Source organism: Bacillus rossius, chromosome 10 (assembly GCF_032445375.1).
Source record: "Bacillus rossius redtenbacheri isolate Brsri chromosome 10, Brsri_v3, whole genome shotgun sequence".
Lineage (NCBI taxonomy): Eukaryota > Metazoa > Arthropoda > Insecta > Phasmatodea > Bacillidae > Bacillus > Bacillus rossius.
Window position 1 is genome coordinate 10,557,283 of NC_086337.1, and position 15,357 is coordinate 10,572,639.

General features: G+C 37.2%; 1 protein-coding gene across 2 annotated transcripts in view; it reads left to right on the top strand.

The window, feature by feature from the left end:
- Nucleotides 1–15,357, top strand: part of LOC134535776 (ubiquitin carboxyl-terminal hydrolase 8) — a 203,561-nt gene that overhangs the window by 150,242 nt on the left and 37,962 nt on the right. For both annotated transcript variants that reach the window (XM_063375026.1, XM_063375027.1), the window contains exon 15: nucleotides 356–586. In XM_063375026.1, the coding sequence (XP_063231096.1) occupies nucleotides 356–586 (231 nt within the window). The remainder of the gene's footprint in view (nucleotides 1–355; nucleotides 587–15,357) is intronic.

Consider the following 15,357-nt stretch of genomic DNA (forward strand, 5'->3'; position numbering starts at 1 on the left):
CTATGTATTAAAGTTCCAATTTGATTTGAGTATGATCATTCATACACCATATTTACAATTATTTGAACGTAATAACATTATTTAGTAAAATTGTAAGTAGGTGTTTTTTTCTGTATAGTCATTTTTTTAATGTTATACAAAATAATATTATTGTTTGTTTCTCAGTATTTAAAACTTAACTATTAGAATTTCTGTTTTAAATACAAAAACATTTTTCTGAAGAAAAAAAAAAGAACATGTATTCACAATTAATATTTAAAACTTTATTCTGAGGCAACAAGTGTATCATTGTATTGTTAAATGACCATTGTGATGTGATCGCTATAACTTTGTGGCTCGTCAATGTTCGGTTCAGAAGAGTGGGATCTCGCCAAAGATGAGCAAGAGCCTGTCGAAGCTGCCGCCAGATGAAGTGGAGTGGGAGAAGTTCCGCAGCAGCAATGACTCCATCATCCAGACACTGTTCTTCGGCCAGCAGACTTCTACAGTGACGTGCTGCACTTGCTCCGAGAAGTCTGTCACATACGAGCCCTTCTCCACCTTGTCCCTGCCACTACCGAGCTCCGTCAACAAGTGCACTCTGCAGGTGAGAGCATCCGCATGTTCAGGTTGGCATATTTGATGTGAGCACTTGTATACCGGGTCAACACTACTGGTGAGCTCCGTCAACAAGTGCACTCTGCAGGTGAGAGCATCCGCATGTTCTGGTTGGCATATTTGATGTGAGCACTTGTATACCGGGTCAACACTACTGGTGAGCTCCGTCAACAAGTGCACTCTGCAGGTGAGAGCATCCGCATGTTCAGGTTGGCATATTTGATGTGAGCACTTGTATACCGGGTCAACACTACTGGTGAGCTCCGTCAACAAGTGCGCTCTGCAGGTGAGAGCATCCGCATGTTCAGGTTGGCATATTTGATGTGAGCACTTGTATACCGGGTCAACACTACTGGTGAGCTCCGTCAACAAGTGCACTCTGCAGGTGAGAGCATCCGCATGTTCAGGTTGGCATATTTGATGTGAGCACTTGTATACCGGGTCAACACTACTGGTGAGCTCCGTCAACAAGTGCGCTCTGCAGGTGAGAGCATCCGCATGTTCAGGTTGGCATATTTGATGTGAGCACTTGTATACCGGGTCAACACTACTGGTGAGCTCCGTCAACAAGTGCACTCTGCAGGTGAGAGCATCCGCATGTTCAGGTTGGCATATTTGACGTGAGCACTTGTATTCCGGGTCAACACTACTGGTGAGCTTCGTCAACAAGTGCGCTCTGCAGGTGAAAGCTTCCAGCCTGTTCAGTGTAGCTTGGTAGATAATAGCACTAGTTCACCTTAACCACACTACTGCCGAGTGCAGTGAATAAGTGAACATCAACACGCTGGAGTTTGTTACGTTTATATACGTGTAAAATAAATTAACACTAAGTTAATATCTCTATGTTTTCTGGTCTCACAGTCATTAATAATTAAGCACAATATCCAGAGCCAGTCATTATAATTTTGTGTCACCTTTATTCGAGATTTTAAATGATTTCTTAGATAGACTCCACGATCCTATACGTTCTACTACGACCAAGATCACTGGATTTTTAAATGAGCTTTATATTGTTTTTTAATTTGTATTGTGTATTGTCAGGGCACTTAAGTATTTTTCAAAATGATAACCTAATTTTAAGAAATCTGTTTTAAAATATTAATTTTTTATTCTTGATTTGTTCTTCATTTGCACTGAATTTATTTGGAATTACTTTATATATATATATATATATATATGTGTGTGTGTGTGTGTGTGTGTGTGTATTTGCTATCTAGCTTCTAGCTTAATTTTTTATTATTATCAGTGTTTGTTAGATTGTTGATCCTTCTTATTTTTATATGTATTTCTGTTTTCCAATTCAAATGATTTGATGTACCCCTAGATTTTAAGCAAACAATAATAATGTTTCAATTAAGGAGTATCCCTAGTTTTTCAATTGCTCATTTCCTAATTGGTTTATTAAATATTTAATATGTTTTCTGATAAAATTGTTACAACTATAATTTGGGGGAACTGGGTTCGTAAGGGATAGCCCAATTAAGTTTTACTATAGTTTTATTAATGACATATTACTAATAAATAATTATACTTAAAATATCTTATCACCAATCATGTGCACATACAAACTCGGGTTCCAAACAGGTAACACATCTCTTCCTGGGTGTCCCCATGCTACTTGAAGTTAAGGCCGCCTGTTTTTCCTTCATCGCGGGCAGTACAGCCTCACCAGATAACCCTCTCTCGCAGCAGATGTAGCCTCTCTCGTCACCCGGTGACACTTCTGCGTCGCAGATGCCGCATGTTGTTGTTAAGCCAGCTGCCCGACCGTTGCCTTGGACGCACCCGATACTAGTGAGAGTATTGCTCATTACCTTCCAACGTTAGGCTTTTTTCTTCCCTTTTTCTCTCTATTCCTTTCTTGCAGCCACTTGTTCACATCATCATTTCTTCCTGGCTCTTTTTCGTCTCTTCTTGGATCCTCATCTCTTCTTGGTTCCTCAGAATCTCATCTGCACTGTGTTCTCATCGTCTCTTCTTGGTCTTTCATCATCTCCTCTTGGTCTTTCTTCACCTCTTCTTGGTCTATCTTCATCTCTTCTTTGCATTTCCCCATCCCTTCTTGACTCATGTTCATCACTTCTCAGCTTTTCTCCAGCTCTTCTTGGCATTTTTTCCTCTCTCTTTTGTCGGTCTTTGACTCTCCTTGGTCTGTCTTCATCTCTTCTTGTTCAATATTCATCATTTTGTAACCCATCTTCATCACTTCTGTGCTCTTATTTAGCTCTTCTTGTTATATCTTCAGTTCTTCTTTGATCTTCATTGTTAAATCTTCATCACTTTGTAACCAATCTTCATTACTTCTGCGCTCTTATTTAGCTCTTCTTGGCCTATCTTCAGCTCTTTTATCCTGACTGTTCTTCTCCTCTTGGCTCTTCTTCTCTTTGTTACATTCCAGGTTGGCCCGGCAAGGCAACCGGAAATAATAACAAATACAATTCAACACTGCTATAGACATGCAGGTGGTTTTTATAACTTGGTAGAGTTTTTATTTAAAAATTAAAAATAAACTTCTTCAGATTTCCTTTGTTTAACTAAAAAAAAAAAAAAAAAACTTTGGCTTGCACACTATATCACAAAGTTCAGTTCTCGGACCAAAGTTTGTAAATCCGAAAAGTTTTTTTATACTGGTTGAATAATTCTGATAAAAACAAATTGCAATACATACTAACAGTTCCAGTTTTTTCAATAGGGCTTTCTGGCGCTCTATAATATTAAAAAAAAAATTATTAAATCCCGGCGTTAAAATTACTTAACCCGATACACATTATCCAGAGGAAAAACATTCCCGGGTGGGTGATGGTCAAATGCCGACCGCTGCAGTCCTATTTCAAATTAGAATGTCAAAAAAAAAAATTAGTCTTCTGCTATGCCCCGACTAACAGGCGTAAAAAGGTCCCTTTAGCAATTCACTTTATATTTTTTGTCGAGCTGCCGACGACACTGCCACACTCCCGACTATCAAGCGACAACTGGCTCCCCTCACGCAGTTACCTCCCTTTTCTAAGCCAACACAAAGGGAGACAACCCTGTGGGCCAACCGACCAATCACAAAATTTCTTAAAAAATACTGGCATGGCCACCTCAAGGTTCGCACAGATTGGTTGGCGAGACTGCGGCCAGCGAAAGTTCCAGTTTCTTGGTGCGCAGTAACACATCCACGTGCTGGGATTTTCCAACGACGCACTAACTCAGGGTTGCCGTTTTTACGGATTTTATCCGTTTCCACTGATATTTTGGAGTTACACTGAATTAACGGATAAGCACTTCGAATCACGGATATTTTAATTGACGAACGCACAAACATAAATATTTACTTACTGCTCCCGCTCCACTTCATAGATAACATGTCATCAAGAGACACTTCACTTTGCTACATCGTTTCAGTTTTTCTAAGATGATAATTCATGCTCTACCTTTTATGTCTGGAAGCATTTTTTTATTTCACAGATGAAAGTATACCGTGCATCGTAATATCTATGACAGTTGTTTTAGACACCGTGTTCTGTTTCTCTCTTCTGCGCATTGGTGCGTTCGTGCGTGTAACGGAACACGCCCAGTAATATTTGTGCGAAGTAATATTTGTGACGGTGTTTATACAGTCTGTGTTGTTATACCCTGCAATCACGATTTCTATGATGGATTGACGGTGTGTTTAAAGTTGTTATTTTTAAAGTAATTGTTACGTACAAAAAATTCGGCTTGCATCTTTGTGGAGATTGTAATTGAGAGAAATGGAAAAAAAACGCAAGGCATCTCCAGATCGAACGCTGTATAAACAACGATACAAACGTGAGTGGGAAGTAGAATTGAAGTGGCTGAAACCCGGTAAAACAAACTTTACTGCAGTGTGTTCATTGTGTCGGTCGGACTTCAACATTCAAAAGGGTGGTCTGAAAGATCTTGGGCGTCACGAAAGCACACAGATACACCAGAGAAATCAGAGGGCTGCTGAACAAAGTACTTCTCTTACATCTTTCATCAGCAAACCAGACAACAAAATTGTAGATGCAGAGCTGATGTGGGTGAATTTTATTTGTGAAAACAATTTGCCAATGAAACTTTGCTATAGTTTCACAAAACTCGTCCCACAGATGTTTCCTGACAGCGAAATTGCTAATAATTTTCACTGCTCGCGTACAAAAACAAGCCAGATCATTGTTCAGGAATTGGGTTCCTGTTTTGAAGGAAACATAATTAGTATTATGAAAACATCAGTTTTTACACTACTGATTGACGAGTCAACGGATGTTACTGTCACGAGGCAAGTTGTTATTATGGCCAGGGTGTTTGTTTCAGATAAAGTTGAAACTCACCTGTATAAAGTGATTGAATTAAGTGGTCAGGCTAGTGGAGAAAACTTATTTAATTTGGTAAATTCTTCATTTGAACAAGACTGTATCCCTTGGGAAAACTGTCTCAGCATGTCCTCCGATGGTGCCAAAGCCATGGTAGGTGAATTTAATTCTGTACTTTCACGTGTGAGGCAACATCAGGGAAATGTGTGGTTTCTGCAGTGCACATGCCATGTTGCTCATTTAGCAGCTTCCCACGCCTGTAATCAGTTACCAGATGTATGTGAGCATCTTGCCAAAGATGTGTATGTTCATTTCAAGTCATCTGGCAAAAGAAAAGATGATTTCAGCACCATTCAAGATTTAATGGAAGTAGAAAATCTTAGTATTCTGCGGCCTTGTTTAACCAGGTGGTTGGCCCCTTTGAACTGTGTGGAGCGTCTCTTAGAACAATGGCCAGCTTTGGCAGAATACTTTGACAGACTGGATGGAAAAGAGGCCAATTCTGAAGCTGTTAAACGGATTAGAATTACCTTGCAGTCTGATGCACCAAAACTTTATTTCTATTTCCTTCAGGCAGTACTCTCTCGTTTCACAAAATTTAATGTCATGTTCCAAAAAGAACGGCCTTGTGTTCACAATCTCCATCCACAAATATGTATTCTTCTACGGCAATTCATTGCAAGTTTTGTACAGTTTGAAGTCGTACAGAAATGTGAAATTACAGCTCACAGATGCAGGCATGTTCATAGGCCATAAAACAAGAAATGTTCTAGAAACTGCTGATGTATCCCTAGAAGAAATAAAAAACTTCTTTTCAAGTGTGAGGGACTTTTATGAGACAGGAACCCAAGAACTGTATCGTCTCTTGCCCCTCAATGATGAAGTACTTAAAAACATAGTTATTTTGGACCCTGCACATAAGTCATCAGGTGACTGGAAAAAATTGGAAGCACTAGTGGTTAGGTTCCCGAATATCATTCCAGATGACAAACGGGACGAGCTACAGGAAGAATTCATCTTATACTCACTGAAGGAACCTGAGGAAAATTCATCTGTGATGGATATTGACACCTACTGGCACACTGTATCCCAAGCAGAAGAAAGTGGAAAACCAATGTTTCCGTTACTTTCAAAACTAGCTAAAGCGATGCTTTGTCTTCCTCACAGCAATGCTGCTGTAGAAAGAATTTTCAGTAATTTGAAAATTGTGAAAACTGCACACAGGTCACGTTTAGAAATGCCAATCTTGAATGCATTGTTGCACTGCCACAACAGGACCACAAATTTGGGGCTATAATTCAAACCCACTGATGAGCTGAGAAAAAAAGTTAGGAACCTGAAGAAGTGAAGCAGTTGGAGTGTTCAGGCAAGAAATGCCTGCAAATACATCATAGTCTGTGTGTATATTTTTTAAGTGATTTTTGTGAGAACCTCATAGTGGTACTTAACTCTTTACATGTAAACTTATCAGTTTTATATCTACATTCATTATTATTATTTTTAAGTAGGCGTATGCAACTGGAATGAAGGAAAAGCTGATTTTTGAAGAAATATGCTTATAATAGGTAATTTGTTTTCTCCTGTGTCTTAGCTGTAAAAAAAATGTTGGCACGAATGAAAAACCTGTTTACAGAAATTTTCTTTTTACAGGATTTTACAGGATTTTTTATGGTCTAATACAGGATTTTATAACCATTCTTGGTGGCATCCCTGCACTAACTTGAGGCGTGAATAACTGACCTGCTGGCGACAGTATGTCGCGCCCGTGCCTTCCCCTCCCTTTAATTCTTCTAGACTATTTTCGAAAACTACTGGCCAACTATACATGCTATGCTTTAAAAGATATAAAAAACTTGAATAATACACATGTTAATTTTCAATTATGAAGTAAACAAATAATAAAACATTACAAAACATAACTTAAATTAATAATAATCAGTAAAATATTGAAAGTAAAAATAATTATACAAATATTCACAAAAACATTAAACCTAAAATAGTCTTATGTAAACGTGAAAAAAAGTAGGGGCGGGAATTCTGCAATGTTACATCTTGGCATTCATACCTTATTTTCTGTTCTTCTTTTGGCTATTCTTCTCGTGTTTGCTGCTTTTCTCCTCTCGACTTATCTTCACTTCATCAGTTTTGAACATCATGGCATTCTCCAACTCCTCTTGTGAGTTTTTTGTTTCATTCTTCATTTCACTCTCCCCCTCCGCTTGGTTGCATTTACTCTTCATGGCTTTTCTAGCCTCTTCTCGGTGGTCCATTATTTCACTATTAATTTCATTCTGAATGGCCTCCTGGTTACTCTTCATCTCTTCCTGACCAACCTTTGTCTCCTCTAGGCTATTATTTGTCTCTCTTAGTTTCTTAATGTTGGTTCTTACTTTCCTTCATTTCACTCTTTACTTCTTTCGGGAAGTTCTTCATACTGGTTCTCATCGCCCTCATGTTATTCAAAATTTCTTCTAGGGAAACCCTTTCTTCTTCATATCTTCAACACAAACCTCCTCAGCAGCCATCTCTCTCTACCACTTTCACTAATCAAATAAACTAAATAATTGTTTATTTCTATTACTGCTCTTAATTTTGAAAAACCTAGCCTATACTTCTAATTAAAATTACAAATAATTATATTACATTCAAGTCTAACACTAACTACATGACACTAAAACAAACTGTTAACATCAGACAAACACTAACTTTATTCTGGAAAAACTAAATTCAATTTTTGTTTACTTTTATTGTAATCATGTAACTGAATCCTAAATCTATTAATTAGGACTATCCCACTTCTGACACCAAAATGTTACGAGTATAATGTGGGATAACTGGGTTCATAAGGAATAGCCCAATTAGGTTTTATTACAGTTTTATTAATTACTAATATTTACATTACTTACCGTGTTTTATCGCACAATGGTCGCACGCGCGTAATCGTCGCAACCATATTTTAGGCTGTAAAAATTGGGATAAAAAAACTTCTCGCGTAAACGTCGCATGATGTTTTCGGTCCCACTAGTAGATGCCGAGCGCTTTGTGTAGGTATCTTTTCCGTATAAAACAATGTTTTCTAAAGTAGAAATCTAATATTTATTCAGTCATTACCACTTAATAAGTTAACGGAAAAATACGAAGTTGTTTGACGTGTAAATTTTCTTATAAAGATGTTTTTAAATGTTATTTCCTTTATCTGATCGTCTGCGTCGCCGCGGTGTAGGTATAATCTAACATTTAATTTCAGTCATTACCACTTATTTATTTAATTAACGGAAATACAAAGTTGTTTAACGTGTAAATTTTCTTATAAAGACGTTTTTATCTGATTGTCTGCGTTGCCGCGGCGTACCACTTATAATAATGTAGCCAGCGCATCATTCATGTTTGGTTATGTTGCTTCCCGTATAGAGCGCGTGCACATAGTCGAATATTGATATCTCGCGAGTGCATACAACGCGCGCTCTCTGTCAGGTGCCGAGTTAACTACATTTTGATAGCCCGCATTCTTTCGTGGCAAGTGTGTACTACAACATGTTAATTCACGTCAGATTCAAGTGGCTTGCATTCGCATTAGAGTTTTGTTTTTTCTATTTAAAGTTGAAGAAAGGTTTTTGTTTAAGGAATTATTAATATAGATTGTTTGGCGTGCTCTTGTATACTCCACCTTTTTTTATATAAACGTACTTTCCATGAACGGGTTTTGTTTTTATGAATAACTTTACCTAACAAAGATTTTTTTTCCGCATATTCGTCGCAACCCTACTTTTCAAACTTGATTTTAGAATAAAATGTGCAACGGTTATACGAGAAAACACGGTATAAACAATTATACTTAAAAATGTCTGATCACCAATCACTTGCACTTAAGAATGTTTATTCTCAAATCACTCAAAGTCTGTAAAGTTTCACAACACATACACACGCTCACTCCGCTTTCGAGGGGGTCTCTCACCCTCTTCGTCGATGTCTTACTTCCCTTCACTTGCGGAACTCTCCGAACTCTTATAACTCTTGAAAGCTAGCATCATCACTTATATACCCGTGGCATCCTTCTCGAAGGGACGAGAGCAGCTGTGACGTGTCTAGTCATCCCGGGCCGACCTGACACCTGAAACACCCAGAACAGCGACATCTCGTAGCGGCCTCTGTAAGCCCGGAATTCCCAGGCCGCTGAAGGTGACGACAGCCCTAGGTGATATAGTACGCGGGGAGCAATGGGGGGTGCGTAGCAAGGACCCTTGTAATCCAGCCAGGCACGCATGGCATGCCTTACGTCAGTGGACGGCGCATGACGTCGGTGGCTGTGCAGGGCCACCAGCCAGCTCTGAACCTGGCGCTCAGCGCGTTCGTAACACTGTTCATTTCTGATCACCACATGGAGAGATTTTTTTCTATCATGTATATAACAGCTTTTTATTCTTTATGAACAAATGGTTATAATATTTTCTTTTTGAATAAATGTCTTTTTGAATAAACATGTTTTTCCCATGTGTTTGCGGATGTGTTTTATGATCACAATTTACATTATTTCGTGCTCTTTAAGTATTGTGCCGCCAATAGGGATTTTCAGCACAATTTTTAAATTTTAATTTTAAATTATTATCCTAACAGTAATTTTATAGCTTAAATTTAAACTTGTTCCGCTCACTTTACCCTCCCACTTAATCTTTGTTGTGCTGTTTCATCGTGTCGTGACAGGCAGTAGTAGATGCACCTCAATCAAGTGGCACCGGAAGAATGCATTATTTCAAAAAAGGTTGTGTCGATAAAACTGAAAGATGTTGGATGAAGTGGAAAAAGTGTTTCAGTCAACATTAATATATATTAAAAAGACAAACAACTCTCAATATTGAACGTGTATTTTGAACAATATATTTTGTTTGACATCAGTACTCAATCGTCTATTGAATTTTAAAAGATATGTTTCTGTTCGGCACAGAAATTAACCATTTTAAAAAGCCAATTCTATTTTTTATTTATCCAATAGCCTATATATTGACATGGCCGGGGGTTGTTGTTAAGATGTTCGGCTGAAATTTACTGGGCGCCACCACGTGTAGGGGCACGTGGACCCGGCAAGACTCCTACCCCAGGGCGTGACGTCGCCCGTGTGGAGACGTGACTCGTTTCCCCCCGAATACTGTCTATGCAATAACCAGACCCACAGCCCGCTCTCAGCGTCGGGCACGCTTTAATCCCTACCGTGGGCTCTTAAGGCGTCCCACACGCCCCTAGGTACTCGGGTAACACACACGTGGTCAATCACAACACAAGTTACGCGTCTGGGTTTTTATTGGCCTTGCATACACATAGGCACGATAACTCCTTACATACACCTAGTCTCGTCGTTTAACAGTCAAAAGCCTTACGGCGCAATAGGCTTAGGTGAGGCCGGCCACCACGTGGCCGTGCTAGAATGCTCGCGAAAGTTTCAAGTCCCGTTACCGGAGTTAACAGATATTAATCAAACAGTCGGCTCCCGAGGTAGGCCCCGGGGATACACGAAAGCGTTTTAGAGTACTTACTAGTCGACAGAATTACCGGATCAGTTGAATATCAAAGTTGAAGTCCCCGGAGTGCGGCGTGCTTCCTACCTCGGTGAGCGCTAGAGATCGACTGGGGCGAGCAATGGCCGTCGGGGTGACTAGACAATGACGCAGCGCGCCAAACGGAGGGTACCGTTATTCGGGCCGTATTGCGCCGAGGCTTACTCAAGAAAACCCTAAAAGCTATTCTTTAATTTCTTACATAGAATTATAAAATATAAGAATTACATTAGAAATTTATTATACAGTTCTAAATAAAAGATGAAGATCGGTTTTGCATTATGGCCTCGGCAAGTCTACGTCTCTGGCGGCCTGCAGGATATTTCATCAATACACTTAAAATTTACGTTAATTATTGAAATGACAAATATTATAAAAATAACAGGGGTGAAAAAGAAAAGCGAATTACAAATATCCAATTACTAATAATTTAGGGGTATGAAGCACTGATTCTACTGCGCCCTCTTCCTGTGGTTCGCGGCGCCCTCACACGCACACACACACACATGTCGGCGGGAGATTCAAACGCCAGGGAAGGAGTGGAGTGGTGGGGTGTGATGGCATATCGAGCTGGGCGTAGCCCCGGACGATGTCAATATTTAATAGTATTTTAAAACAAATTTGAGCATTCTATCATGTCTGAGAATCCAAATATTGTGATTTTTGTAAAACAAATCACCATTTTCTTAAATTTATTAAAAATAATTTTTATTTAAATACTTTTTTTTTTTGAGGGGATTGAGATTGGTTAATAATAACATTTTTTGCTGCTTTTATGTATAACACACAAACTTCCTGCAAAATTTCATGATATCTTGAATACGTATTTTTCAAGAAAAATATTTTTGAAGTTCTGAGTACACTTCAAAGGCGTGATTTTGGAGGCTTTGGATGGCGGCAAATAAAAAAAAAAACTAAAAATTTTATTTTAAAATATCTATAACAGATATAGCATAATAATTTTGCATGTGTTATCAGGATAGTAATAGAATCAATTGTGACAGTAGCTTCAATAAAATATATTTATTATTTATTTATTTATTTATTTATTTATTTATTTATTTATTTATTTATTAAATTTGTGACATGCACACCAACAGCCGAAGCTTTGGAGGTGTGCACAGAACAAGTAATAAAAACACGACACATACAAACGAATAAATACAACATAAACAGGATAATAAAAGACGACACATACAAGCGAATAAATACAACATACACAGGATAATAAAAGACGACACAATAACAAACAAAACAAAACAAAACAAAACAGCAACTGAGATAATCTTAACTAAATGATCTAGAATGGGAAGAATAAACAGGATTATAAAATTACTCAAAATATTAGGGTAATCATAAAAATTAAAATTTAAAGTTTTTAATAAAATTTTCATATTTATTGAAATGTGAGATAAGTCTGTAAATTAAATCATTATTATTGTGTAAGGAACATTATAGGGATCGAAGGCGGCTTTTGAACTGCGGGACTCGAATACCAGAGTTATCAAGTAAGTATAAGTAATTAATTTTTGAACTATAGCACTTAAACACAAACAGGGCATCCAGATGGATGCGACGATTTGAAAGAGATTCTATTTTGGGTAATTGATGGTGTCTAGAACTAATTATTTTGAAAAATTTATTTTGTATGGATTCAATTTTGTCACTATCGGTGGTGTTAATACTGTTCCAGATAACTGAGCAATATTCGAGTTTACTTCTAACTAAGGACAAATAAAGAGTAAGAATGGATTCAATATTAGATGCATAGTAAGTTATATAATTTATTAAATATAAGGTTCTACGGGAAAAGGATACTAAAGAATTAACATGTTGATGAAAGAATAGTTTGGAGTCAAGAATAACACCAAGATCTTTTATACTAAGAGATTTGGAAATTTTTGAGTTGTCAAGAAAATAATCATATTTAACTGGATGAATTTTCCTTGTGAAGGAAATAATTTTTGTTTTATCTTTGTTAAGTGAAACTAAATTCATTTTACACCAATTATCAATTTCAGTAATATCAGATTGAAGAAGCAGACAGTCATTTAAGGAGGAAATTTCTCTGGATATTTTAAGATCGTCAGCAAACAGAAAACCAGTAGTATGATGAAGAACTTTAAAAATATCATTGATATAAATATTGAATAATAAAGGAGATAAAGTACCCCCTTGAGGCACACCAGAAGTAGCATGATATAAAGTAGAAGTGTATTTATTAAGTGAAACAAAGAAACATCTATCTTTAAGGTAACTAGTAAACCAGGTTATATAATTATTACAGAGACCGAAGTTAGAAAGTTTAGCTAGTAAAATGGAGTGATTGACAGTATCAAAGGCTTTAGCCAGATCAAAATAACATGCATCAACCTGCCCTCTTGTTGTAACTTTATTGTATATAGGATTAATAAATGAGAGAAGATTAGTAGAAGTTGTCATACTATTTCTAAAGCCATGCTGATTAGGAGCTAACCTGTTGTTTATTGGGAAGTTAATATGTTTAAATATTATTTTTTCAAAGATTTTAGTAAAGCCATTTAATAATGATATAGGCCTATAATTAAATACACTGAGTTTACTACCCTTTTTATGTATGGGAATAACCTTAGCTATTTTCCATTTAGTGGGAAATACTTGTGATTTTAGACTTGTATTAAATAGATGCAACAATAGAGGCATTAGAATAAAAGAGCAGCCTTTAATAATGAAATTTGGTATACCGTCAGGACCAGTAGACAGTTGGTTTTAATGATTTAATTCCCCATAAGACCTGGCTTTCTGATAAGAATGATACAGGAATTGAATCGTGAATAATATCGGGATCAATGATACGAGGGTGGTTGGTGGATGGTACATATACACTAGCAAAGTACTTAGCAAAGACATTAGAAAGAATACCTGGATCATTACAGATATCACCATTGACATTAAGAGAATGAGATTCACTATAACCATTTTTCATAACATTGACATATCTCCAGAATTTTTTAGGGTTATTCTTAACCTTATTATTGATACTACGATTCCAATTAGTTTTATCACGCTTAATAAGATTTTTAACTAGTGCTCTTTATTTAGAGAAAAGAAGGTAATACTGAGTATTATTGTTTCTTTTATAGAGTTTATGAAAGTGTTTTTTAGATTTTAAGGCATGAATTAAATCACCAGAGAACCAATAAGGATGTTTAGAGGCCTTACGTGTGGATAATGGAATGTGAGTATTGATTTTATCACAGATACAAGATGTAAGTTGTCTACAAGAGCATCTACATCAGTGGTGTTATAATATTCATCCCAATTGTGGGTTTTTAGAGAGTTATATAGGCTTAAGTAATCACCAGCTTTGTAGTTTCTGAAAATAGAATCTGGAGTAAAATTGTGTGAGGTCGCCTCAATAAGTAGTTTAATAAGTAGGGTAGGATGATAGATATCCTCTTTGACCAGAGATTCAACAGCTTTTTCAACCACACAATGGGATAGATTAGAAAGACAAAGATCTAGAATATTATTGGAAGATTGTATTAGGTTGTGCTGAATTAAATCCAAATTAGATATGAAATCAAGTAGGCACTGAGCCTTGGATCTGACATGTGCAAGGGCAATATTGAAATAGTGATTACGTTTCCAATCTATCCCAGGTACATTGAAGTCACCTAAGATAATCACATTATCATGAGAATTAACGAGTTTTTGTTCAAGAGCTTCAAAATACAATGTGAATAGATTAGGTGATGTAGTTGGAGGAAGATAAATATTACCCAATGTTAAGTACCTATTAAAAGCAATTTTAATATTAATCCATACGGCTTCTACTCCACGATAGTCATATAATTGAATTAGCTGAACAGAAGGGAATTTATGTTTATTCACTGCGATCAACACTCCACCACCACGTTCCATTGATGAGAGTAGCGGATCCCTATCAGTTCTAAAAATAGAATAATTATCGGTGAAATAATGAGCATTGATACATCTTTCGTTGAACCAAGTTTCTGTTAGACAGATTATATCATACTGAGTATTAATAAGATTATCAAAGAATTCAACTGATTTTGTTCTAAGTCCTCTAACATTCTGATATGCAATTTCCCATTCATTAAGATTGGGCATTCACTGGAAAGTGAGTAGGAAGCACTCCTCCAGGCCCTGGCATAGAAGTTGCTGGCATAAAAGGTGACGATGTACTGCAGGAACTTGGAGGTAATTGGGTAGAATTACCGAGAGCTTCAGGAGATGAATTAGTACTAACAATTTGGTCTTGATGCAGTTTTCCAAAGAAAGGACTGATTAAACAGCCACTGGGCCAAAAAACAATATTATTAATTCTACTAAAATCTTCTTCCAGAACAGATACATGGAAGGAGGCGTAAGAATTATGCTTTGTCCGGAGCTTGGCCACTTTGACTTGCTTGAGATTTAGTTCGTTGGAAATATAATCTACGACTTCTTGTTCCGTGACAGACGGCTCAAAACGCGTGACAAAGAGAGCTTTTGTTTTTTTGTAAATAGGTTTAGCAATTGTTTTTAATGTTGAAACATTCCTGATGCCAATTTGCAAGGGATTTTTCTTACGATCCGTGTTAGATGATCTTCTATCGGAGTTTTCATTATTCGTGGACTTGCGTGAATGTTGTACTACGGTGAAGCCGTCTTCGTCGACGAGCTGTTTACCGTTTTTTCTGATGACGTCGTTGGAGACACGCTGAGTTGTAAGTGGGTCACTGGTGGGCGCGCTGTTGCCAGATACACCGGATGACTCGACACAAACAGGTTTCTTGTTTGAGGAGACTTTTTTTACTACTTGACTGTATGAATTAACAGAATCAGTCTTAGAAGATAAGATCTGTTTGATCTGTTGCAGTTCATTTTTTATCTCTGCAGTTTCACTACGAGAGTCGATAAGAAGGGTT